This window comes from Triturus cristatus, chromosome 9 (genome assembly GCF_964204655.1).
Source record: "Triturus cristatus chromosome 9, aTriCri1.1, whole genome shotgun sequence".
NCBI lineage: Eukaryota > Metazoa > Chordata > Amphibia > Caudata > Salamandridae > Triturus > Triturus cristatus.
The window spans coordinates 4,090,935-4,118,611 of record NC_140592.1 but is presented as its reverse complement, the minus strand read 5'-3'; the positions used below and the strand labels follow the sequence as shown (position 1 = coordinate 4,118,611).

The window sequence follows — 27,677 nt, the reverse complement described above, 5'->3', positions numbered from 1 at the left end:
AAATAGTTTTCTCTCAAACATGATTCGTGATATCCCAGCAGAAGGCTTTTTCACATGGTAAAATCACCTTAGAACATACCACAATTCCTAAAATGAGTATGGTACCATCAACAAATGATTTATAATGTAACTAAAGTCTTAAAACCTTCTATTAACTGCAATGCTTTTTAATGAGGTGCTATCATGTATATTGGTCCCAAGATGGCTGCCAACACTTCTTGGATGAAGTGCTGACAGCCAATCAGATCTCACGATAAGATGTGTGGATTTACACCATTTACACCATTTACGCAAAAGGCACGACTCTGAACCAAGGTCTACCTTTCTGCCAAATTTGGTGTAATTCCGTTCAGCAGTTCGGGCTGTAGCTGCGTCAACAGGTCCTATGGGAAATTGCATGGGGAAAATGCGTTTTGGGACCCCCCTTTTTTCTCAGCCCCCGCTTGACGAATCACCATGAAACTTTGAGGAAAGGAGCAGACCGGAGCTGGCCAAAAGTTTGGAAAATTTTGAGAAGATTCGTCAACCGGCGCCAGACTTATTGGGAATAGAATGTTGCGGATTTCCTATGGAAAATAGGTCCTAACTATAACTACCTACTGGCGACTGCCAGTAGGTAATATATATATACATATATATATATACATATACATATTATCTACTGGCGGTCGCCAGTAGATAGTTATAGTTAGGACCGTGTTTCCATAGGAAATCCGCAACATTCTATTTGGAATAACTTTGGCGCCGATTGACGAATCCTCGCGAACTTCTCAAAATAGGTGGGGCGCTCCGCTCCGCTCCTACCCTGAAAGTCTCGGGGGGATTCGTCAAGCGGGGGCTGAGAAAAAGGGGGGGTCCCAAAACGCGTTTTCCCCATTCATTTTTCCATAGGACCTTTAGTCCGAGCTACAGCCCGAACGGCTGAACAGAATTACTTGAAATTTGGCAGAGAGGTAGCCCTCAGGTCAGGGATGTGCCTTTTGAAGGTCTCGTGTAAATCTGTTCAGTATTTCCTGAGAAAATAGCATTTAAATCAATATATATATCTATGGGCGCGCTCCGAGCGCGTACCCTAAGCTTACCGTACGCGCACGCCGCCGTGCACGAGCGCGATTCTGATTGGTTGTTAGATCTCAGTAAACATTCAAATCGGTCGAAACCAGGAAGTGTCGGCCGCCATTTTGTCTCTCGCAGTCTGAGGGGGTGAAAAACAAAGGTGGAGAACGTGAAAAGGGGGCAGGGTGGACAGTTCCTGACCCCCTAGCCTTTGTCAGGGGGTCCCAGAAGGACCCCCAAGGGCAAAAATTAATTTAAATTTTTTTTCGAAAAATCGCCGAATGCGCGTACCGTACGCGCACGGCGTAACCGGAGAAATTCCGCGAGGGAAAATTCCGCGAACTTCGCGTAACTATTCCGCGATTACGCGTACCGTGCGCGCACGGCTAAAAAAAAATTTCAAAAAGGAAAGCTTAAAAAAAAATAAAAAAAATTGTGAGGTAAGGTTGGCTCTTAACCCCTTGTGTGCCACGCCCTTTCCCCGCCCTGTGCCGGGCGTTGCATTAGTGGGCGGGGTTCATGACGAGCTGGACTCGTCATGGGCACAGCGCAACCGCGGCCCATGACGAGTCCAGCTCGTCATGGGCACAGAAGGGGTTAAAAGAGCCGTTGGGTTAATACAGGGATGGAGGAAAGAAAGAATGGGAATATTATGAGCGTCTACAAACGTGCTGGTCTATCTTATTGTTAATAAGGGAAACACTGGTCTCCCCAAAAACAATAAGACCACAACACGTTGTACACCTCATTGAAACCCTCCGAAATCGAGGGTTAATGTCCAGAGGAGCAGAAGAAGGTGATGCTCCCACCTCAGAGGAAGGGCTCAGCTGAGCTGCCGATGATGTACTCGGCTGAGCTTCTGAGGTTGGGCTCCGGTGACTTACTGAAGAGTTTTCTTCAGTATGTCGAGCAAAGGTCCTGGGATGTTTATCCCTAAGGTGTCTCTTCATAGAGTGATTTCCAAAGGAATACTTCTTCCTTGGATCTCCTCTAGATAAAACACGGTCACAAAGTGTGCAAGTGACCAATGGAGCATTGACCTTTTTCTGCCCCTCTGGAAAAGTAAAATACTCCCACACAAAAGAATCCTTTTGTTTCCTCCTTCTCTGTCTGATGATGGTGCTGCTAGGCTCACACTCAGAAGAGGTCTGCTGCTCTGCCATTGTATCTCAATGTCAATTCAGCTCCTTCTCCTAGGGGATCTCAAGCAGTAATGAGGGGAATGGGTGTGGTGTGGGAAGTTTCTGGAACTGAAAGTAGTTTCAACCAATGAAAAGTGTTCTTTGTGGATCTCATGACCTACCGTGCGCGCTCCGTAAGCTTACGGTACGTGCTCGTAAACAAGTACGCATGCGCAAACGTGACGCTTACGGAGCGCGTACGTAAGACGCACTCGCGCATGCGCATTACACGCCCCTGCGTAACCGCGACGTTGCTTCCGCGCAACGCGCATGCGTGTACGCGTACGTCACGTACGTATCACGTAAGCGCACCGTACTTATGACGTACGGAGCGCGTAGCGTCAGCTTACCGTACGCGCACGGAAAAAAAATGCATAAAAAAAAATTAACCATTCCATAATGCAGGATATAGTACATATATTATTTTATACATAGGTTTACCAAAAATCTCAAAAAAAAATTTGCATTTAAAAAACCGTACAAATTCACTGAAAAAACCATAGGTTTCACACACGTTATAGTTAGGAATTAGCATTTAAAAAACCTTGCAAATTCACTGAAAAAACCATATGTTTCACACATGTTATAGTTAGCTGGACATTTCACTCGTAAAAAACCAATGAAATTCCCCCGTTATAGTTAGTGCAGGCAACTATAACTCACGCGACCGCAATCTTCTGTTGATGCTAATACTGTATCTTTAGCTATACATATATTACAAATATTTATTTTTCATAAAGACACATATGTCATCAGTGATGTAATATTTGACATCATCAGCAGAGGATTGCGGTCGCGTGAGTTATAGTTGCCTGCACTAACTATAACGGGGGAATTTCATTGGTTTTTTATGAGTGAAATGTCCAGCTAACTATAACATGTGTGAAACCTATGGTTTTTTCAGTGAATTTGCAAGGTTTTTTAAATGCTAATTCCTAACTATAACGTGTGTGAAACCTATGGTTTTTTCAGTGAATATATATATACATATATATATACATCTATATATATTACCTACTTTTGTTCGCCGGTAGGTGGTTATAGTTAGAACCTAGTTTCTACAGGAGAAGCTTTTTTTGGTTTGCTAATAACTTTGGCGCAGTTAGATGAATCTTCACGACTTTCAAAGTAGTTTGCCATTCACTACAGCTGCTGTCTGGAAAGTTTTGGGGTAATTCGTCAAGTTTGGGCCATAAAAAAGAGGGCAGTACTGAAACATGTTTTACCCATGCAATTTCTTATAGGGATTTTGAACTAGCTCTTGGTCTAGAAGAGCCCTTTATGTAGGCACACAATGCTTGTTGTTATTTGGTGCAAATCCATCGAGTAGTTTTTGAGTTATTAAAAGGAAATTTGTATATCTAGGGACACAAATCCTCAGTGGATCTGACAGATCTCATGCTGAGATCTGATTGGCGCCAGCACTTCAACCCGGAAGTGGTGGCAGACATTTTGGGACTTGAACTGAGCTGAGTCCCCACCAAAAACGTTTACAAAATGAGAAGGGGCTGGGTAGGAATACCCTTACCCTCTAAGGCCTGGTGGTGGGGTACCACACGGACACACCAGGGCAAAGAAACATTTAAAAAAAAAAATTGCCATAGAAATTGCAGTGAATTTGTGAATCTAGGCAACAACAAAAAACAAGCGCCATATCCTGCTCTTGTCTATACTTCATCCCCGTGGTGGGGCAGGTCCCGTTGGCAAATCTATACATTTATATTGGGAGGGGGGATGTGATGCCCACTCCCCCTGGGTAATTTCAGCCCAGGGAATGCCAGGTCCTGCTGAAGGCAGGGTACCGGCAGGGACTTAGGGGGCAATTCAGGCTCCCCCACGGCCCCCAACAGTGCTCACTGGATGCCCTGAGAAGGCCCAGGGCATCCAGAATGAAGTGGCTGGCCCCGGGGGATGGGGACCTCGGGGCTAAAATCAGCCTGGGGAGGGGGCCATGTGGCCTACCATTTACTAATTGGCCAGGCCACGGGGATGGGGGCAGTGCAGCCGTCCTTCCCTTGTCCTAATTGCCAGGGCCTGTGGGATGGGGTCCCCGGGGCCAAAATCGGCCCAGAGAGGGGTGCGGCATGGCCTCCCTTCCCTTGCTCTAATTGTTCTGGCCCTGTGGGATTGGATCCCCAGGGTTGCAATCGGCTTGGGGATGGGGGGCCATGTGGCTATGAGAGATGGGGTCCCCTGGGACTAATAGGGCTTGGGGAGGCGTGCACGTGGACTACTCCCCTTTAAAAATATAGTGCGCAGCGGGATTGGCTTTACGTACGGTAATAAAATATTACTTTATGTTAACAAAAACTCTAGAAATTCACTGAAAAAAACAAAGGTTAAAGAAACTTTATAGTTAGGTGAGTATGTCAGAGACAACACTAATTTTTTTTAACTTAAAAAAAACACAGAAATGTACCAGTTATAGTTATAAGAGCTAACTATAACTTGCTCCCCACCATGCATGTTCTATAATATCATTTATGACATCACTTATGACATCTAAAATGACATCATTGAAAACATCACTGATGACATCATCCAAGCTTGTTTAGTAGGCACTGCTCTGTATACAGGTACAGTATTAGAGCTATGAAAGTAAATTCAAAAGAGCTCGGGGTAATGTGAAGCATCAATATCGCTTCACGGATCACCAACCTTTCCGTACACACACCAGGCAAAAAAGAGCACACACTTGAAACGGCGCCAAAGTTATTACCAGCAGAAAAAAATGTCAAATACAAATACCTAAAATGGTTAAGTCTGAATTTGTATGCGTGCATAGGTCCATATACACAATCCTCCAATGAGTACCGTACAGGTTGAGGCTGCCTCCAGGCTGGCACAAACTCTGCCATGCACCAGTTCCAAACATCGATGCAAAACTGAAACCGCGGGTTATCCAATATTTATTGGCCGGAAATGGTATCTCAGCTGTATGTCCCATCTTCCCAATCATTGTGATCACTAGGATGCAAGTGTGAGATGACACTAATCTTCTTTCAGGGCCATTGGTGATCACCTGCTCCACTGTGGATAACCAGTGGATCACTAATCGATCACTATTCAATCACCAATACCAGCTCTTGGATTGCTGCTAAATACGTCTTTGGTTTTGTTGTGTGTGAGAGGGTCAAGCATTTAAAAACAGTCACCTATGAAAAACAATGCAAACAAACATAAACTATGGGATAACAGCATACCATCCACCCACCCCTGAGAGTTCTAAGCACCCACAACAAGTGATGCTGGACCATTTTCAGAGTGGGGGTGCTGCCCTCAATGTTAACTTGGTGTACTCTAGAGAGTCTGTAAAATCCAAGCCTCACACAAAGTACAAGTGGTGCCAAGAGCCCTGCCCACTCCGCCGGAGAGTGGTGAGGGTGTAGTATGGAGCCACGCCCTCTCAGCAGGAGAGTGGTGAGGGTATGGTATGGGACCCTGTCCACTCAGCGGGAGAGTGATGAGGGTGAGGTATGGAGCCCTGCCCACTCAACAGGAGAGTGGGGAGGGTGTGGTATGGAGCCACACCCAATCTCAGCAGGAGAGTGGCGAGGGTATGGTATAGATCCCTGCCCACTCAAAAGGAGAGAGATGAGGGTGAGGTATGGAGCCCCGCCCACTCAGCAGGAGAGTGGTAAGGGTGTAGTATGGAGCCACGCCCACTCATCAGGAGAGTGGTATGGGTGTGGTATGGAGCCCTGCTCACTCAACAGGAGAGTGGGGAGGGTGTGGTATGGAGCCACACCCACTCAGATGGAGAGTAGTAAGGAAGTAGTATGGAGCCACGCCCATTCAACAGGAGAGTGGTGAGGGTATGGTATGGAGCCCTGTCCACTCAGCAGTAGAGTGGTGAGGGTGTGGTATGGAGCCCTGCCCACTCAACAGGAGAGTGGTGAGGGTATGGTATGGGGCCCTGTCCACTCCACAGGAGAGTGGTGAGGGTATGGTATGGAGCCCTGTCCACTCAGCAGTAGATTGGTGAGGGTGTAGTGTGGAGCCACGCCCACTCAGCAGGAGAGTGGTGAAGGTGTGGTATGGAGCCACACCCACTCAGCAGGAGAGTGGTGAGGGTATGGTGTGGAGCCCTGTCCACTCAACAGGAGAGTGAGGAGGGTGTGGTATGGAGCCACACCCACTCAGCAGGAGAGTGGTGAGCGTGTGGTATGGAGCCCTGTCCACTCAACAGGAGAGTGATGAGGGTGTGGTATGGAGCCCTGCCCCCTTAACAGGAGAGTGGTGAGGGTGTGGTATGGAGCCACACCCACTCAGCAGGAGAGTGATGAGGGTGTGGTATGGAGCCCTGTCCACTCAGCAGTTGAGTGGTGAGGGTGTAGTATGGAGCCACGCCCACTCAGCAGGAGGCTGGTAAAGGTGTGGTATGGAGTCACACCCACTTAGCATGAGAGTGGTAACGGTGTGTGGTATGGATCCCTGCCCACTCAACAGGAGAGTGGTGAGGGTATGGTATGGAGCTCTTCCCACTCAGCAGGAGAGTGGTGAGGGTGTAGTGTGGAGCCACGCCCACTCAGCAGGAGGTTGGTAAGGGTGTGGGATGGAGTGACGCTCACTCAGCAGGAGAGTGGTAAGAGTGTGGTATGGTGCCACAACCACTCAGCAGGAGAGTGGTAAGGGTGTGGTATGGATCCCTGCCCACTCAACAGGAGAGTGGTGAGGGTATGGTAAGGAGCTCTGCCCACTCAGCAGGAGAGTGGTGAGGGTGTAGTGTGGAGCCATGCCTACTCAGCAGGAGGTTGGTTAGGGTGTGGTATGGAGCAATGCCCACTCAGCAGGAGGGTGGTAAGGGTGTGGTATGGAGTGACGGCCACTCAGCAGGAGGGTGGTAAGAGTGTGGTATGGAGCCACGCCCACTAAGCAGGAGTGGTAAGAGTTTGATATGGAGCCACGCTCACTCAGCAGGTGAGTGGTAATGGTGTGGTATGGAGCCACACCCACTCAGCAGGAGAGTAGTAAGGATGTAGTATGGAGCCATGCCCACTCTACAGGAGAGTGGTGAGGGTATGGTATGGAGATCTGCCCACTCGGCAGGAGAGTGGTAAGGGTGTGGTATGGAGCCACACCCACTCAGCATGAGAGAGATGAGGGTGAGGTATGGAGCCCTGCCCACTCAACAGGAGAGTGGAGAGGGTGTGGTATGGAGCCACACCCACTCAGCAGCAGAGTGGTGAAGGTATGGTATGGAGATCTGTCCACTCAGAAGGAGAGTGATGAGGGTGTGGTATGGATCCGTGCCCACTCAACAGGAGAGTGGTGAGGGCATGGTATGGAGCTCTGCCCACTCAGCAGGAGAGTGGTGAGGGTGTAGTGTGGAGCTCCGCCCACTCAGCAGGAGAGTGGTAAGGGTGTGGTATGGAGCCACGCCCACTCAGCAGGAGAGTAGTAAGGATGTAGTATGGAGCCACGCCCATTCAACAGGAGAGTGGTGAGGGTATGGTATGGAGCCCTGTCCACTCAGCAGTAGAGTGGTGAGGGTGTGGTATGGAGCCCTGCCCACTCAACAGGAGAGTGGTGAGGGTATGGTATGGGGCCCTGTCCACTCCACAGGAGAGTTGTGAGTGATGGTATGGAGCCCTGTCCACTCAGCAGTAGATTGGTGAGGGTGTAGTGTGGAGCCACACCCACTCAGCAGGAGAGTGGTGAGGGTGTGGTATGGAGCCACACCCACTCAGCAGGAGAGTGGTGAGGGTATGGTATGGAGCCCTGTCCACTCAACAGGAGAGTGAGGAGGGTGTGGTATGGAGCCACACCCACTCAGCAGGAGAGTGGTGAGAGTGTGGTATGGAGCCCTGTCCACTCAACAGGAGACTGATGAGGGTGTGGTATGGAGCCCTGCCCGCTCAACAGGAGAGTGGGGAAGGTGTGGTATAGAGTCACACCCACTCAGCAGGAGAGTAGTAAGAATGTAGTATAGAGCCACGCCCACTCAACAGGAGAGTGGTGAGGGTATGGTACGGAGCTCTGTCCACTCACCAGTTAAGTGGTGAGGGTGTAGTGTGGAGCCACACCCACTCAGCAGGAGGCTGGTAAAGGTGTGGTATGGAGCCACACCCACTCAGCAGGAGAGTGGTAAGGGTGTGGTATGGATCCCTGCCCACTCATAGGAGAGTCATGAGGATGTAGTGTGGAGCCACGCCCACTCAGCAGGAGGTTGGTAAGGGTGTGGTATGGAGTGAAGCCCACTCAGCAGGAGAGTGGTAAGAGTGTGGTATGGTGCCACAACCACTCAGCAGGAGAGTGGTAAGGGTGTGGTATGGAGTGACAGCCACTCAGCAGGAGGGTGGTAAGAGTGTGGTATGGAGCCACACCCACTAAGCAGAAGTGGTGAGGGTGTAGTGTGGAGCCATGCCTACTCAGCAGGAGGGTGGTTAGGATGTGGTATGGAGCAACGCCCACTCAGCAGGAGGGTGGTAAGGGTGTGGTATGGAGTGACGGCCACTCAGTAGGAGGGTGGTAAGAGTGTGGTATGGAGCCACACCCACTAAGCAGGTTGTTAGACCTGGCACCTTGGCGTGAGTCTCCCTTCCTCTTTTTGTCGCTGTGCCTCATGTGTTTTTATGGTGTTGGCCGCTCAGCGCGCTGTGCCACTGCCAACCAGTGTCACGGTGCGAGTGCTCCCTATGTAAATTGTATATGTTGGTTGGATTCCATGATTGGATTGTTTGATTTACTGTCAGACCCCAGTAAAGTGCGCCGGGGGCGCCAGGGCATGTAAATGCGAACACCGCTGGCGGGCTTGCAGCACTGGTTGTGCCACCCACCGAAGCGGCCGGTAAAATAGATCTAAGGTCTGCCATCGCAGAACCTGCGTGCAGTCTGGTACTGACACGCCGACCGACAAGTGCCCACACTTGCCGGTCCCTGAAACCTTCCCTTAGCTGCATGTTAGTCACCCCTCTGGTAGGCCCCCGGGCAGGGTGCGTTGTAAGCCTAAGGTAGGACAAGCCTGGATGCGTGGCATGTCCTAGTAGTGAATTACCGCCATCTTGTTGTTCACTACTGCAAGGCTACCCTGTTCTTATAGGCCAGTATGGGCGGCCTGGATTATTACACCCTATGATCCTAACCGACCCAGGGAACATGGTAGAAGATCGAGTTTAGTATGCCTGAACTCGGAATAATAAGGTACATCTTTTCGCAAGGTTTATTTTAATATTCCGGGTTTGCAAATGCCGCTTTTAGAAAGTCGGCCTTTGCTTGCCTAAACATTTCAGCCGCCTCTGCGTGATGTGTATCTGATGTCTGGCTGGTGTGAGTGACAGGGCTGGGGGAACCCAGATGGGCAGGGCTAGGTAGCCTGGTATGAATAGGACGATCGACAGGTAGATGGGTGGGAGGAGTGCTCCTAGGTTCTGAATAGGACAGTGCTCCGCTACCTCGATGCCGGCTCCACCCCCTGTGGAGCGTCTGATGACTCTGCCCTGCACTCTGAAAGAAGAAGCCTGCATCACGTAAACAAAGTGCTCAGAAACCGGACTGAACTAGGCAAGGGCCCCCCTGGCCTGGGAGAACAAAAGATTTGTGGTATAAATGGAGGAGCCCTGCTCCTAAGAAACTAGATCCGCTTTTGACCAAGAAGAATCTCTGCCTGAGGAGGAGGCACCGGGAAAGCTGTAGGAGGAAGACTGTCCCTATCCTGGGGGATTGGCCTGCAGTGGTGACCTTGCTGCCAAAGGAGAGAAGAGAAACTGTTGCTGAAGACTTTCACTTTACTTGTACTTTCAAGACTTGTGCTTTTCCAAAAACGATCTCCAAGGGCTTGGAACCGAGCTTGCCCCCTGAACTGAGCCCCAGGACCATTGGGCTCTACCTGATCTTCACTCGCCTGCTGCTGGACTGTGGTGTCCTTTCCCTCGCCGGAGCTGTGACCCTCGTGCCCAGTCCCTCCCTGAACCGTGACCCGGACTGCTTAGCCGCCCCCGCCTTGGGAAGAGCCTCGCTCGATCGGAGCCGCTCCCCCTACGCTGTGCTGGGCTGTCCCGTCACCTCGCTCGTTGGAGGCTCGCTGTGCACCTTCACCCTCCCGCCGGAATCGGCGTGTGTGAGCATCTCCAAGCCTCGGACGGCCCGGACGCATCGGCGTGCCCGGCTGCCCCGCTTTGTTCACCCGCCACCTACAACACCCCGCTCTTGTCGTGAGCCTGAAGATCAGACACCCATCGTGAAGTGTGGGAGCCCCGGACGCCGCCTTGCTCTTCTGTCGAAGAGCCGCTGAAATCCCGCACCCGCCTTTGCGTCAAGAAACAAGGTACTGTACTTACGACCTCGACCGCGAGCTCGCATCGGATCCAGGGTCCGCAACGTTCTTATTTCCCTGTCATCTGCTGTGTGCTCCCTGGGCGCTGCCTCAGCACGAAGTGCGCTGAGGCCTGCAGTTACCTTGTGCCCGCCTAAAGAACTTTCCGTACAAAGAGAACTTTACCGTATTTCCAAGAATTGTGGCCCCATCAGTTCAACGTTACTGGGCCTTGTATTTAACTCTGCTGAAACTACATAAAAGCTTATTTTTATATACTTCCGGATTGGTGTCCGTTTGTGGTGCATGCAAGGGGTTTACTGTATGTGTAATTGCATTTGCTTAACCGTGTACGCCTGAGACTTAGCCTAGACTGCTCGCGCCACGCACCTAGAGGGTGAGCAGGGGTTATTCTGGGGAGTCATCCTTCGCCCTGACAAGAAGTAAAGGGTCCCTGCTTGTTGTGGGTTCACACCTGCGTCAACCAGAGCCCCCTCATTTCTAACATTGGTGGCAGCGGTGGGATTCGAACCCACGCCTCCGGAGAGACTGGAGCAAGGGGCGCGGGAAGCCGGCCCCTGAGGTTCCCACGGTCCAGGAGGAAGCAGACCTTGAGGGGGATGCCCTGGAGCCTACAGGGGAGCAGATAGCTGAACTGGGAGACCTGCCGGAGCTGACCCATTGGCAGCAGGAAGGGGGTCCCACCAGGGAGGACTTTTGCAAGGCACAGAAGGAGTGCCCTTCTCTCGTGGGTATGCGGCAGCAGGCTGCAGACCAGGCCACAGGTGATCAGTCAGGATCACATTTCGTTTACTGGGAGAACGACCTCCTATATACAGAGCCTAAGGTTGCTGAGCCTGGGTCAGCCCGTGCGCTGGTGGTACCCCAGGACTTCAGAGCCTTCCTACTGGGGCTGGCTCACGATGTGCCATTGGCAGGGCATTTGGGGCAGGACAAGACCTTTGAAAGGCTTGTCACCCACTTTTATTGGCCTCAAATGCGCAGGAGTTCAGATACTCACTGCAGGACATGCCAGACTTGCCAGGCAAGTGGAAAGAGTGGAAGGAAGCAGAAGGCTCCACTCCAGCCATTCCCTGTGGTCGGTACCCCATTCCAGCGAGTGGGGATTGACATTGTAGGGCCACTGGACCCCAGGACAGCGATGGGCAATAGGTTCATCCTGGTCCTGGTGGACCATGCCACCCGGTACCCGGAAGCCATTCCTCTAAGGACAGTGACGGCCCCCGTGGTGGGACGGGCACTGATGGGAATTTTCTCCCGAGTGGGATTCCCTCTAGAAGTGGTGTCTGACCGAGGTACCAATTTCATGTCCAAATACATGAAATCTCTTTGGCAAGAGTGTGGTGTAACCTACAAGTTCACCACCCCTTACCACCCCCAAGGAAACGGGTTGGTTGAGAGATTCAACCGAACCCTCAAAGGCATGATAATGGGCCTAGAAGGAGCCATGAGGCGTAAGTGGGACGTCCTCTTACCATGCCTTCTCTTCGCTTACCGTGAGGTGCCACAGAAGTCTCTGGGGTTCAGTCCCTTTGAGCTTCTGTATGGTCACCCAGTCAGAGGACCTCTAAGTTTGGTCAAAGAAGGCTGGGAGCAATCTCCCAGGAAACCTCCCCAGAATGTATATAGTTACATGCTGGCCTTCAGGAATCAGACTAGGCGATTCAGGCAACTTGCTGAGGCAAATCTGGAAGCCAGCCAGGAGGAGATGAAGCGGTGGTACGACCAGAATGCCACTCTGGTAGAGCTTCAGCCTGGACAGAAAGTATGGGTCTTGGCCCCCGTGGAGCCGTGTGCGCTCCAGGATAAGTGGACCGGTCCCTTTGAGGTGGTGGAGCGCAAGAGTCCTGTTACCTACGTGGTGGACCTGAAGTCTCCTAGGAACCCCTTAAGGGTCCTACATGTCAACCGCCTCAAGCCCCACTTGGAGAGGTCCCAAGTGGGCCTGCTCTTGGCAACAGATGCTGGAATGGAAGAGGAGACAGAACCTCTTCCTGACCTCCTGTCAGCCAAGGAGCAAGATGGGTCAGTGGATGGTGTCATCCTCTCTTCCACCCTGACCCCTGAGCAACAGAATGATTGTCGCCAGTTGCTGGGACAGTTTTCTGACCTGTTTTCCCTGGTCCCTGGTGTCACTGATTGGTGCGTCCATGATGTGGACACTGGGGATAGCCCACCTGTGCGGCACAAGGCCTACAGGGTGACTGACAGGGTGAGGACATGCATCAAGGAGGAGGTCTCCAAGATGTTTGCACTCGGGGTAATTGAGTCTTCTAGCAGTCCTTGGGCCAGCCCCGTGGTCTTGGTCCCAAAGGCTGCAGCGCCGGGAGCCACACCCGAACTCCGGTTCTGTGTGGACTACAGAGGACTCAATTCGGTCACTAGGACCGACGCACACCCCATCCCCAGAGCTGATGAGCTCATCGATCGGCTAGGGGCTGCCAACTACCTCAGCACGTTTGATCTAACGTCTGGGTATTGGCAGATCGCCTTGACCGAGGGGGCCAAAGAGAGGTCAGCATTTTCCACCCCAGATGGGCACTACCAGTTCCGGGTTATGCCATTTGGGATGAAGAATGCCCCTGCCACCTTCCAGAGATTGGTCAACCAGGTGTTGGCTGGGCTGGATTCGTTCAGTGCGGCCTACCTGGATGACATCGCCGTGTTCAGCTCCACTTGGGAGGAACACTTGCGTCACCTCTGGGAAGTGTTGATGGCGCTGCGCAAGGCAGGCCTCACGATCAAGGCGAGTAAGTGCCAGATCGGGCAGGGTTCCGTGGTGTACTTGGGACACCAAGTTGGGAGTGGCCAGGTGGCACCCCTTCAGCCCAAGATAGAAACCATCCTGAATTGGGAGGCGCCCAAAACCCAGACGGAGGTGAGAGCCTTCCTAGGTCTCACCGGGTACTACAGGAGGTTTGTCAAGGGGTATGGCAACATGGTTGCCCCCTTGACAGCGCTGACTTCGAAGAAGCAGCCCAGGAAAGTGATCTGGACTGACACCTGTCAGAAAGCTTTTGAGGCCTTGAAGACTGCTATGTGCACGGCGCCCGTGCTCTTGGCTCCCAACTTCTCCAAAGAGTTTATCGTTCAGACAGACGCTTCAGAGCATGGTGTGGGGGCTGTTCTTTCACAGATTAATGAGGAGGGCCTAGATCAACCCGTAGCCTTTCTTAGCAGGAGGTTACTTCCACGGGAACAGAGGTGGAGTGCTATTGAGCGTGAGGCATTTGCTGTGGTCTGGGCGCTGAAGAAGCTAAGACCCTACTTGTTTGGGTCTCACTTCCGGGTTCAGACGGACCACAGGCCCCTCAGATGGTTGATGCATATGAGGGGTGAGAATCCAAAGCTGTTGAGGTGGTCCATTTCCCTACAGGGTATGGATTTCACGGTGGAACATCGCCCTGGTACAGATCACGCCAATGCTGACGGTCTGTCCAGATTTTTCCGCCTTAGTGATGAGGAACTCCCTGGGGTAGGGTAGTTCTCCCCACTTTTCAGCTGGAGGGGACACGTGTTAGACCTGGCACCTTGGCGTGAGTCTCCCTTCCTCTTTTTGTCGCTGTGCCTCATGTGTTTTTATGGTGTTGGCCGCTCAGCGCGCTGTGCCACTGCCAACCAGTGTCACGGTGCGAGTGCTCCCTATGTAAATTGTATATGTTGGTTGGATTCCATGATTGGATTGTTTGATTTACTGTCAGACCCCAGTAAAGTGCGCCGGGGGCGCCAGGGCATGTAAATGCAAACACCGCTGGCGGGCTTGCAGCACTGGTTGTGCCACCCACCGAAGCGGCCGGTAAAATAGATCTAAGGTCTGCCATCGCAGAACCTGCGTGCAGTCTGGTACTGACACGCCGACCGACAAGTGCCCACACTTGCCGGTCCCTGAAACCTTCCCTTAGCTGCATGTTAGTCACCCCTCTGGTAGGCCCCCGGGCAGGGTGCATTGTAAGCCTAAGGTAGGACAAGCCTGGATGCGTGGCATGTCCTAGTAGTGAATTACCGCCATCTTGTTGTTCACTACTGCAAGGCTACCCTGTTCTTATAGGCCAGTATGGGCGGCCTGGATTATTACACCCTATGATCCTAACCGACCCAGGGAACATGGTAGAAGATCGAGTTTAGTATGCCTGAACTCGGAATAATAAGGTACATCTTTTCGCAAGGTTTATTTTAATATTCCGGGTTTGCAAATGCCGCTTTTAGAAAGTCATCCTTTGCTTGCCTAAACATTTCAGCCGCCTCTGCGTGATGTGTATCTGATGTCTGGCTGGTGTGAGTGACAGGGCTGGGGGAACCCAGATGGGCAGGGCTAGGTAGCCTGGTATGAATAGGACGATCGACAGGTAGATGGGTGGGAGGAGTGCTCCTAGGTTCTGAATAGGACAGTGCTCCGCTACCTCGATGCCGGCTCCACCCCCTGTGGAGCGTCTGATGACTCTGCCCTGCACTCTGAAAGAAGAAGCCTGCATCACGTAAACAAAGTGCTCAGAAACCGGACTGAACTAGGCAAGGGCCCCCCTGGCCTGGGAGAACAAAAGATTTGTGGTATAAATGGAGGAGCCCTGCTCCTAAGAAACTAGATCCGCTTTTGACCAAGAAGAATCTCTGCCTGAGGAGGAGGCACCGGGAAAGCTGTAGGAGGAAGACTGTCCCTATCCTGGGGGATTGGCCTGCAGTGGTGACCTTGCTGCCAAAGGAGAGAAGAGAAACTGTTGCTGAAGACTTTCACTTTACTTGTACTTTCAAGACTTGTGCTTTTCCAAAAACGATCTCCAAGGGCTTGGAACCGAGCTTGCCCCCTGAACTGAGCCCCAGGACCATTGGGCTCTACCTGATCTTCACTCGCCTGCTGCTGGACTGTGGTGTCCTTTCCCTCGCCGGAGCTGTGACCCTCGTGCCCAGTCCCTCCCTGAACCGTGACCCGGACTGCTTAGCCGCCCCCGCCTTGGGAAGAGCCTCGCTCGATCGGAGCCGCTCCCCCTACGCTGTGCTGGGCTGTCCCGTCACCTCGCTCGTTGGAGGCTCGCTGTGCACCTTCACCCTCCCGCCGGAATCGGCGTGTGTGAGCATCTCCAAGCCTCGGACGGCCCGGACGCATCGGCGTGCCCGGCTGCCCCGCTTTGTTCACCCGCCACCTACAACACCCCGCTCTTGTCGTGAGCCTGAAGATCAGACACCCATCGTGAAGTGTGGGAGCCCCGGACGCCGCCTTGCTCTTCTGTCGAAGAGCCGCTGAAATCCCGCACCCGCCTTTGCGTCAAGAAACAAGGTACTGTACTTACGACCTCGACCGCGAGCTCGCATCGGATCCAGGGTCCGCAACGTTCTTATTTCCCTGTCATCTGCTGTGTGCTCCCTGGGCGCTGCCTCAGCACGAAGTGCGCTGAGGCCTGCAGTTACCTTGTGCCCGCCTAAAGAACTTTCCGTACAAAGAGAACTTTACCGTATTTCCAAGAATTGTGGCCCCATCAGTTCAACGTTACTGGGCCTTGTATTTAACTCTGCTGAAACTACATAAAAGCTTATTTTTATATACTTCCGGATTGGTGTCCGTTTGTGGTGCATGCAAGGGGTTTACTGTATGTGTAATTGCATTTGCTTAACCGTGTACGCCTGAGACTTAGCCTAGACTGCTCGCGCCACGCACCTAGAGGGTGAGCAGGGGTTATTCTGGGGAGTCATCCTTCGCCCTGACAAGAAGTAAAGGGTCCCTGCTTGTTGTGGGTTCACACCTGCGTCAACCAGAGCCCCCTCATTTCTAACACAGGTGTGGTGAGAGATTGATATGGAGCCACGCCCACTCAGCAGGCGAGTGGTAGCAGTGTGGTATGGAGGCACACCCACTCAGTAGGAGGGTGGTAACGGTGTCCTATGGAGCCATGACCACTCAGCAGGAGGGAGGTAAGAATGTGGTATGGAGCCACGTCATCTCAGCAGGAGTGATGAGAGTTTGGAATGGAGCCATTCACACTCAGCAGGAGAGTGGTATGGGTGTGGGATGGAATCACGCCCACTCAGCAGGAGGGTGGTAAGAGTGTGGTATGGAGCCACGCCCACTCAGAAGTAGAGGGGGAAGGGTGTGGTATGGAGCCACGCCCTCTCAGAAGTAGAGGGGGAAGGGTGTGGTATGTAGCCACGCCCACTCAGCAGGAGTGGTGAGTTTGGTCTGAAGTCATGTCCACTCAGCAGGAGAGTGGTAAGGGTGTGGGATGGAAGCACGCTTACTGAGCAGGAGGGTGGTAAGTGTGTTGTATGGAGCCACAACCAGTCAGCAGGAGGGTGGTAAGAGTGTGGTACTGAGCCACTCACTCAGCAAGAGAGTGGTAAGGATGTGGTATGGAGCCACGCCCACTCAGAAGTAGAGTGGGATGGGTGTGGTATGGAGCCACGCCCACTCAGCAGGAGGGTGGTAAGAGTGTGGTGTGGAGCCAAGCCCACTCAGAAGTAGAGGGCTGCTGCGGAAGCGGTCCCAAGTGAGGGCTGGGATCCTCTGCTCTTACCTAGAGTTAAACTGGCAGATGAGGAGGCGTGCCTCCTCGATGTGGAATTTACAGATCAAGAACTCCAGGAGGCATTATCTGATCTACCATCATCTAAGGCTACCGGCACTGATGCTATACCCTTGGAATTTTATAAAGCTAAGTTATATTCTAAGATTCTTGCTTCCCGCCTCAACAAAGTCATGCCGCGATTGGTTTCCCGGTGGCAGCACGGATTCATACATGGAAGGGGGACAGAGGATCACATAAGAAGACTTATTACAGTGCTTGATGCCTCTGATGTCTTAAAACTCCCAGTAGCCGTGGCTTTCCTAGACGCCGAAAAGGCATTCGATCGGGTCTCTTGGAGCTATTTATGGAAATGCCTTAAAGCGAATAATTTTGGAGAAGGCTTCATCAGGGCAATGCAGGTTCTGTACTATAAACCATCAGCGCAGGTACAGATTATGGGAGTCCCCTCTGAAACGTTTTCCATAGAACGAGGGACAAGACAAGGATGTCCATCTTCCCCCTTGTTATATGCGCTGTATATGGATCCATTTCTCAGGGCCCTAGAGGCCTCAGAGTATATTTCCCCTTTCAGATTAAACCATATGGACATTAAAATCTTGGCATATGCTGACGACGTCGCCGTTGTCACGTCAGACTTGTCCTCTGCACTGCCTGAAGTTGAAATGTTGGCAGAGAAGTTCGGTCAAATTTCTGCTATAGGCTTAATAGGGACAAAACCCAGATCTTAGTCAATAAATATATGACTTCTATAGATGATAGAATAGTGGAGGAGGCGGTATATCTTGGAATACGTGTCAGGGCTAAAATTGAGGAGATAGTTGAGGTAAATATAACCCCTATATTACATAAAATTAAGAAGGATATGGGTCGATGGGACAATTTGAAACTATCTATTATCGGAAGATGCAACCTGGTCAAAATGGTAGTTTTACCGAAATTACTATATATCTTTCGCACAATACCCTTAGAAATACACAATAGGTGGTTTCAGCTGATCGAGCGTGAGATAGCAAGATTTATCTGGTCATATAGAAAAACGCGTCGCGCAAATCGTTTTTTAGCCCTTCCAATTGAAAGAGGTGGACTCGGATTACCAAATTTTAGATTATATTATCTGGCTGCGTCACTTAAATATTACTGGCCCCTGTTTCGACCCCTGGATAATAGGACTATGCTACCTAATACTCTGCCTACCATATATGAGATGTTAATGGGCCCGGGAGTACGGGGATGTTTCTTAAAAATGTATGAGCCCAGCTATTACAAAAGAACTCGATTCAAGATTCTGGTCACCGCATATCAAATCTGGACCAGGGTTAGAAATAAACTAGGCATGGGCAGGTTCAGTCGATACACCCCATTTTTTGACAATAGTCAGGTCCCCGAAATATTGCTGGATGGATATTTTGACCGGTGGTTACAGGCCGGAGTCCATAATATAGCAGACCTGCTGGATGGAGATCAGTTAGCCACATTTGATGTACTTAAAAAAAGATTTAATCTTACTAATAGTGATTTTTTAAAGTTTCTACAAGTAAGGGATTTTATTACTAAGAAAATTGGAGGTACCATGGGGCTTACTGCTATCCCGCTGCTAGATATTATCACCGCCCATGACCCTCCTACAATCTCGAGGCTCTATGAGATACTTATGGACGGGGTACATGACGATATCGAAAAGCAATCCAACAAATGGCAGGAAAGACTTGAGGTTACCGACTCCTGCCTGGAAAATGCTATTGTATTAGCTAATACCGTATTGACTACAGCTAATCTACGTGCACAGTGCTTTAAAACATTTTTTGATCTTTATATCTCTCCTGCTAAAATCATTAAGTGGGGTGGGTCGGAGGGTATTCACTGCTTTAGATGTCAAACTTTGGGCGCAGATTTGGTGCATATCTTTTCCACATGCCCGGAGCTCGATAAACTTAGATTGGAGATTGCTTCTTTTCTGCAATATGTTCTTAATAGGAGGATACTGTTATCTCCCCAACTTATGTTATTGGGGGTATCAGTACCAGAGGACAACTGTAAGGAGTTTTTGTTTATTTCAATGTCTATACTTAGACTATGTATTGCCTCTTCGTGGCTCGATCCACAACCTCCAACATTCGGGCAATGGAAAATGCGTTTGTTACATGTATTTCATTTGGAGAATGTCCTTTACGCCCAAAAGGGGAAAAGAGGGAGGATTAAGGGTTCAAAGATTTGGAAACCACTTAGTGATTGGGCTAATGATTTAAATAGTAATAGTTAAATCCCCCGCTTTTTTTTTTTTCTTTTTTTCTTCCTCTTTAAGAACTTTGGATAATCCTGCTTTAAATGTATTTGAAATGGTCTATATTGTTCACCCCCATTGTATGTGTGTACTTGCATCTTAAGTAAGGCTGCAACTGTGTTTTTCCTTCAATAAAGGTTTAAAAAATGAAAAAAAAAAAAAAAAACAGAAGTAGAGGGGGAAGGGTGTGGTATGGAGCCACACCCACTCAGCAGGAGTGGTGAGTTTGGTCTGAAGTCATGCCCACTCAGCAGGAGAGTGGTAAGGGTTTGGTATGTACCTCGTGGTGCATTTGAGCACACTGTGCAAATATATTACTAATGCATAGTGTGGGAGGGCACCCTCATTTACAGACAGCACAACCTCCATTGAAAGGGCTACTAAATTTAAAAAAGCCTTCCAGTTTTGTAATATAAGTATATAACACACAAAAGATAATGTGTGCAAATCAGGTGTCAGTGAATATTTGACATTTGCACACCACCTAGTGAAGTGACTTGATTTAATCCTATTAAAATCTTTGTTTTCATCCCAGTTTTCAAAAAAGTGTTTCATTTGGGCTTTCCTGATTGTTGACATATTTTGAAATATTTGTGGAGTTAAATTATAGGTATTAAAATGTGTTGTGTTTTCCTTTCCTTTCACACCAGCAAGAGTGCCACACAGCTCATTTTACAAAACCCTCTCACTTTGTGGTCATAGAAAGAAAAGCAAACACCAGTCTCCATGTTGAAAGAAGGAGCAGCCCTAGGGTGACCAACCGTCCGTAAATTTCACGGACAGTCCGTCATTTCGGCCGTCTGTCCGTTGTCCGTGAAGGATTCTTCAACGGACGCCATTTGTCCGTAATTTTAACCGGGCACCGGTCGCACCACCCTAAAGCCGGCACAGATTCCACCCACCTCCCTGCTGGACTCCGATGCTGTTGAGGTCGGGTGTAACAGACTCCGATGCTGCTGAAGGCGGGTGTAACAGACTCCGATGCTGCTGAAGGCGGGTGTAACAGACTCCGATGCTGCTGAAGGCGGGTGTAACAGACTCCGATGCAGCACCAAAGCTCAGATACCCGGCAGCATTGGAGAGGCACAGCGGGATGGCAACCCTCACACCTTCAGCCCTTGACGAGCTGCTAAGAGGTGCTTGACGGTGACTGAGAGGGAGGGGCTGCAACTTCAGGCGCAGGGGCATCTATTCAGATGCAAACAGCCCTGAATGCTCATGTCTCTGCAATTTAGAGGGGCCTCACACATTCCCTCTCTGCCCAGGGCCCCAAACATCCTAGAACCAGCCCTGATTACACGGAGGCAGCACCTGGTTCTCTTCACAGAGCTTAATTACTGTCACTAAATTGTAAGCAAACCTGGGTTCTTCAAACATGCAGTCTATAATGTAACAAAATAAAGAAATGGCACAATCGCACCCACGCTGATTAACAAAGTATGGAGGACAATCAGTTAAATCAGTTCTCTTGGAGTATCTCCTTTAAGTACTGTACATCACAGTGGGGGATGGAAAACTAACATTTTAGAAAGAGAGCCTGTCGTCTCGTTGTCTTGTCCAGGAGGGGGGGGGGGGGTGAGGAGCCCTATCCCACCCTGGAAGAGACCAAGATGATACTAGAATACTGCATGCCCACCCCTGTGCCCACCCTGGTGGATCCTGTTCCCCCTCCTGTGATGGCTCCTGCGCCCCCCAGTGATGGCTCCGGTCCACCCATGTGGTGGCTCCTGCCCCCCCCCCCCGCCTGTGATGGCTCCTGTCCCCTCCCCCTGTGGTGGATCCTGTCTCCGCCCTGGTTGGCTTCTGTCCCAGTCCTGGAATGGCTCCTGCAGCGAGGGTGAAGTTCTTGATGGGCCTCTTCTCAAAAAGGCTCAGCTTCAAAATTAATATGAAAAGGTGGGCGAGTGAGTAAGTGAAGGGATGGGTGGATGGTTGGATGAATTAGTGAAAGGTGAATGGATGAATGAAAGATTGAATAGATGGATAATGAGAGAGTATGGATGGATTGATGAGTGAGTGGATGGATGGCTGAGAGAAAAGGTAAATAGCTGGATGTATGGGTCGAAGGGTAGCTGGATGGGTAAAAGGGTGGATGGATGAGTGAAAGGATGCATGAGTGAAAAGGTGGATGATGAGAGTGGGTGGATGGATGAGTGAAATGATGGATGGATTGATGAATTGATAAGTACAAGGGTGAATGGATGGACGTATGAGTGAAAGGGTGGATGTAAGGATGGATGAGTGAGTGAAAGGGAGGGTAGGGGGACAAAAGGATGAATAGATGAGTGAAGGAGTGAAAGGATACATGGATGAGAGAAAGGATGGATGAGTGATAGGGTCAATGGATGAAGTCATGAGTGGATAAGTAGATGGGTGGGTGGATGGATGGAAGGAAGGATGGCTAAGTGAAAGGGTTGCTGGAGAGAGAAAGGGAGGATGGATGGGTGACTGAAAGGGTGGATGGGTGGAAGGATGAGTGACTGGGTGGATGGATGAGCAAGTGAAGGGATGGCTGGATTGGTGAAAGGATAAATAGCTGGATGGATAGGGTGAAAGGGTGGATGGATGGATAATGGATGGATGATTGAAAGGATGGATGAAGGGATGGAAGAGTGAAATGATAGATGGAAGGATACATGATGGATAGGTTTGCAAATGGCTGAATATGTTTGGATATGGCTGGGTTTACTTATATACTATTGTGCGGCCTCCTCTGATGTGTCTGTAAAACTTACCTATTGTCCTGAATTTTTGTCCTGAATTTTGACCTCCTGTCCTGAATTTGTATCCTGAATTTTGACCCTTTGTCCTGAATTTTTACACTCACCATCCTGAATTTGCACCAATGCCAGTTGGTCACCCTAATCTGCCCTCTGGCCTGGAAGCACAGCAGATGTGACTGGATAAAAACAAAACTTAGGGCATCCTCATTGCTCATTCCCCTTGGTTATTGTGGGGGGCTGCAGCACCCCCTGCACCTCTACTTTCACCCCAGATGCCAACAACTCACCGTAAGTCAGGGCGCAGAGTGTAGAGAGCAGCACCGCCACACGGAGCATCCTCGTCACTTCCGGAATATTCTTTGAGGAACAAAAGCACAGTAGAGCCCTGGGAGACAGGAACAGAAGGGGTACAGTTAGAGGAGGGGGGCAGAGCCACCCACAAAGAGTGACGAGAGTCGGGAAAGGTTGGTGCACACACGACCACGGGGACACAAGGCGGGGATAAACGCAACAGTCCGCACACTCAGGAGCTGTTCTCACACATACACAGGACCACCCCATTTGGTTCTCAAGTGGCAGCCGCTTACTTTACTCAAACCCCCCAAAACTTGAGAAATATCCGATGCAGTCAGTTGTGGTGGGTGCGTGCGAAGAGCAGAGATAAAGTGGACTTGCGGGGTCATCAGGGCTTCTACCTGTGGCCGCTGTTTGAACAGTGAAATACAGCAATAATCAGGGTTCAGTGGCTACCTAGGCACATTGGCCCGGTGCCACTGCACCTGCTGCACCAATGGAACAACCCTCCAGCTCATACATAGCATACTTCTCCCTCCCGGCCCTCTCCACAAGAGGCAAGACGAGCTCCCACGAGGGCATCTAAGACTGGATTGTGTGCCTACCGCTCGCTGTTAAGGCCCCCCCCCCCCCACCCTCTTAAAGGGTACATACTTCAGGACATTACGACAGAAGACAGGGATAAAACACAAGGATTCCAGGCAGGGATAAGACACAAGAAGAATAGGGAACAGGGCAGGAATAAAAACAGAAGACAGGAATAAAACACAAGAACACAAGGCAGGGATAAAAAACCAAGAACACCAGGGAACAATGCAAGGATCGAACACACTGCAGGGATAAAACACAAGAATACAACGCAGAAAGAAGACACAAGGGCACAAGGCAGGGATAAAACACAAGTACTCGAGGCAGGGATAAGACACAAGAAGAATAGGGAACAGGACAGGAATAAAAACAGAAGACAGGATAAAAAACACAAAAACAAAAGGCAGGGATAAAAAACAAGAACACCAGGGAAGAAGGCAAGGATAAAACACACTGCAGGGGTAAAACAGAAGAAAAACAAAGCAGAAATAAGACACAAGGGCACAAGGTAGGGATAAAACACAAGAACACAAGGCAGGGAAAACACAAGAACGCAATAGAACAATTCAAGGATAAAACACTGCAGGGATAAAACACAAGAACACAACGGAGAAAGAAGACGCAAGGCAGGGATAAAACACAAGTACTCGAGGCAGGGATAAGACACAAGAAGAATAGGGAACAGGACAGGAATAAAAACAGAAGACAGGATAAAAAACACAAAAACAAAAGGCAGGGATAAAAAACAAGATGACCAGGGAAGAAGGCAAGGATAAAACACACTGCAGGGGTAAAACACAAGAAAAACAAAGCAGAAATAAGACACAAGGGCACAAGGCAGGGATAAAACACAAGAACACAAGGCAGGGAAAACACAAGAACGCAATAGAACAAGTCAAGGATAAAACACTGCAGGGATAAAACACAAGAACACAACGGAGAAAGAAGACGCAAGGCAGGGAAAAAACACAAGTACTCGTGGCAGGGATAAGACACAAGAACAAAAGGGAACAGGCAGGGATACAAACAGAAGACGGGGATAAAACAGAAGAACACAAGGCAGGGAAAAACAGAAGAACACAATGGAACAAGGCAGGGATAAAACACAAGGACATAAAGCAGAACTAAGACAAAAGAGCCCAAGGCAGGGATAAAACATGAGGGCACATGGCAGGGGTGAGACTCAAGACCACGAGGATGCAATGCAGTCTTAAGGCACAAAGCAAGAGTAAAACACAAGACTACAAGGGCTTCAGGAAGGGATAAGACACAAGAACACAAGTGACCAAGGTAGGGATAAAACAGGAGGCAGGGATAAAACACAAGGACACAAGGCAGGAAGAAGAAACTAGGTCACATGGCAGGGATGAAAACCACGGGGCACAAGACAGGGTTAAGACACAAGAACACAAGGGTACATGGCAGGGATGATACAGGAGGCGGGGCTAAAACACAAGAACATAAAGCAAAGATAAGACACAAGGGCACAAGGCAGGGATAAAACAGGAGGCAGGGATAAAACACAAGAACGTAAAGCAGAGATAAGACGCAAGGGCACAAGGCAGGGATAAAACACAAGTTCTCGAGGCAGGGTTAAGACACAAGAAAACAAGGGACCAAGTCAGGGATAAAACAGGAGTCAGGGATAAAACACAAGAACATAAAGTAAAGATAGAACACAAGGGAACAAGACAGGGATAAAACAGGAGGCAGAGATAAAACACAAGAACATAAAGTAAAGATAAAACACAAGGGAACAAGACAGGGATAAAACACAAACTATGGGTATAGCACAAGGCATGGATAAAACACAAGAAAGCAAAGCAGGATAAAACACAAGGGGCCTGATTCACGAAGGGACTTACGTGTAGTAAAGTTACAAGTGCAGAGTCTCTGAACTTGTTATATTCCGCCCGAGTAGGAGATTCCGTCATAAGTACGGAGACTTTGGCACGAGTTCCTACACCCTTGTCCCTCAGTGAATCAGGCTCAAGAAATCAATGCAAGACACAAGACCACAAGGGCATAAGAGGGAGATAAGACACCAGGTGGGGGTGAAACTGCTGTGAACACAGGTGATGGTCAGACACATCAGGCGAGCCTGAGGTCTGATGGTCAGACACGTCAGATGAGCCTGAGGTGTGATGGTCCGACACTTCAGACTAGCCTGAGGTTTGACTTTGGCACATTACAGCTGCCCATCTTTTCTGATCATTGGTGAACAGCTGTGCAGTGTGGATCAGGGTGGCTGGCTGGCTCTAGTGTGGGCTGTGGCATCTTGGGCCACCAGACTCCATGACGCCGGCATCCCAGGAAAGGCCTTAGACTGGATACGCTCTTTTCTCACAGGCAGAACACAGAAAGTCAGACTCTTGCTCCACCTCTCAGGACCGACAAAGACCAGATGCAGGGTACCCCTGGGATCCTCCCTCAGCCCCACCCTCTTCAACATCTACATGGCCCCACTCGCAACCACCGTCAGAAACCATAGGATCAACATTGTCTCCTACGCCGAAGACACCCAGCTCATCCTCTCTCTCACCAAGGAACCCAACTTCACCAGGGACAACCTCCAAGAAGGGATGAAGTACAGCTGCCTGAAACTCAACTCAGAGAAAACAGAGGTCTTCATCCTTGGCTCCACCCCCTCAGCATGGGACGACACCTGGTGGCCCCCCGCCCTCGCAACCCCCCCACCTCGATGGATCACGCACCAAACCTCGGCATCCTACAGGACTCATCACTCACTATGAACCGCCAGATCAACGTCGTATCCTCGGCCTGCTTCAACACCCTTCGTATACTCTGTAAAACATTCCGATGGATCCCCTCAGTATTCAGAAAAACAGTCACTCATGCCCGCATCACCAGCAGACTAGGCTACGGCAACGCCCTCTATGCCGGAATCAACAAAAAACTCCTCCGCACGCTCCAGACCGTCCAGAACACCGCAGCCAGACTGATCCTCGACACCCCCGGCCACAACCACATCACTCAACACCTCTGTGATCTCCTCTGGCTTCCCGTTGGAAGAAGAATAACTTTCAAGATACTCACACACGCCTACAAGGCCCTCCACAACATCGGACCTCAATACCTCAACAACCGCCTCTCCTTCCACGCCCTCAGGAGAAACCTCCGATCAGCTTACCTCTCTCCCTGGCCACCGTCCTACACTTCTACAGGACCAGAGCGGGTGGAAGATCCTTTTCCTACCTCACAGCCAAGACCTGGTAGAACCTCCCACTCCACCTCTGGCAAAGCCCTACACGGCTCCAGTTCAGGAAGGACCTCAAGACCAGGCTCTTCAGATGACCCCAACGGGGCTGCACTTACTCCCCCCCATAGCGCCGTTAGACCCTAACGGGTGAGTAGTGCGCTTTACAAACCCCTGATTGATTGATTGGGGAGAGTGGATCTTTCGATCTATTCTCTGGTGGATGGCAGAGAGCCTCCGAGAGATGAAGGTGGCCCTGAAATAGAGTTGTGAGGATGGAGTGACACTCTTGCTTGTCTCAGGGAAGTGTGCTGCTTCTAATGTGACAGATTTAGATCGATGGTTTTATTGATGCGTCGAGTCTGTTAGAGGAAGGGGGGAGCACCGCAGGAGCTCAGACATGCTGCGGACGTGTGCATGAAATGTAGGTTTGAGCTGGGCAGAACCCAAGAGCTAAGACCTTCGGGTCTCTCTTCTATCTGTGGCACTCAAGGACGCCCCTCAGCTGTGGAAACAACCCTTGCGAGGCCTGACTTCAACGCCCGCTGCTGAAACCTGCTGATGCTGCAGAGGGGCCCAAGGCAAACCCAAAGAAGCCCCTTGTCCTTCCCTCCCAGCCTCTGGAGGATCACCGCCCCACCTGAGAAGAGCTACTCATGTGCAGGAAGCGACGTACCACCTCACCTCCTAGGTGCCGCCCACCCTGCTCTTGTCATGTGATTGTGAATGTTGGGGTGGCTTTAAGAGTAGAACATACTTGGGAAGTTCCATGTGGAATGTGGTGCTGGGGGGATCCGTTATGCTGTCACACTGTGGGGTCAGCTGTAGGTACCTTATCGAGTTACAATAAATCCCAATATATACAACTTGTTGTGGATGGATTCCTTCAGTGAGCCCCAGACTGTGATGCTTCAATGGGCCCAGGAGCCCAGCAGGCGCCTGGCCCCGCCCATGGCTGTCATCGCATGACAGGTGGTGGGGGGGCCCTCTGTGGGCCCTGTCATATGAAGAGCGTTCATTGGTCCGTGCTTTCCTTGAACTCACCTGGGACTTCCTGCTGCAGGCGGGTCCTGGATGCGGCTCTGGGGTGAGACTCCCTTTTATACACACAGTGACCAGGAAGTGGCCCTCACTGGAACCTCGGAGGGGCCTTCCCAGGGACTCCTGACTCATGGGCAGCATGCCCTCTGGGAGGGGCATCTGCAGTAAGGCCAGACCTCTGACTCATGTCTTTGCACAATCCTGCAGTTGTGCAAGAGGGTGCAAGCATTTCACCGTTTCTATAATGTATGTTTTTATGCAGATTTAGACAGCGTATATATTACCTGGAGGTGTTTACGTAAGGAATAGAACATTACATAAGAAACACAACTAACAATACAGGTGCGTGTTGCGAAACAAGATGCTTGTGTGCACGCGGAAGAGGGGATGGACCGGGCAAGAACAGCACAAAAGCTACGCCCCCTGGTGTTTGTAGGTGGAGGAGACATGAACGACACGTCTCGGCTCGGATTTAAAGCTTGTCATGAAGATGGTGGTGCTACGCC

At 50.4% G+C, this 27,677-nt stretch overlaps 1 protein-coding gene across 1 annotated transcript in view; it reads right to left on the bottom strand.

The window, feature by feature from the left end:
* Nucleotides 1-27,384, bottom strand: part of LOC146797228 (peptidoglycan recognition protein 1-like) — a 92,014-nt gene extending 64,630 nt beyond the window's left edge. Inside the window, exons 1-2 of the mRNA XM_085624181.1 lie at nt 27,175-27,384; nt 22,319-22,416 (exon numbers count right to left, since the gene is read on the bottom strand). Of these exons, the coding sequence (XP_085480307.1) occupies nt 22,319-22,367 (49 nt within the window). The 5' untranslated portion in view covers nt 22,368-22,416; nt 27,175-27,384. The remainder of the gene's footprint in view (nt 1-22,318; nt 22,417-27,174) is intronic.
* Nucleotides 27,385-27,677: the final 293 nt, after the last annotated feature.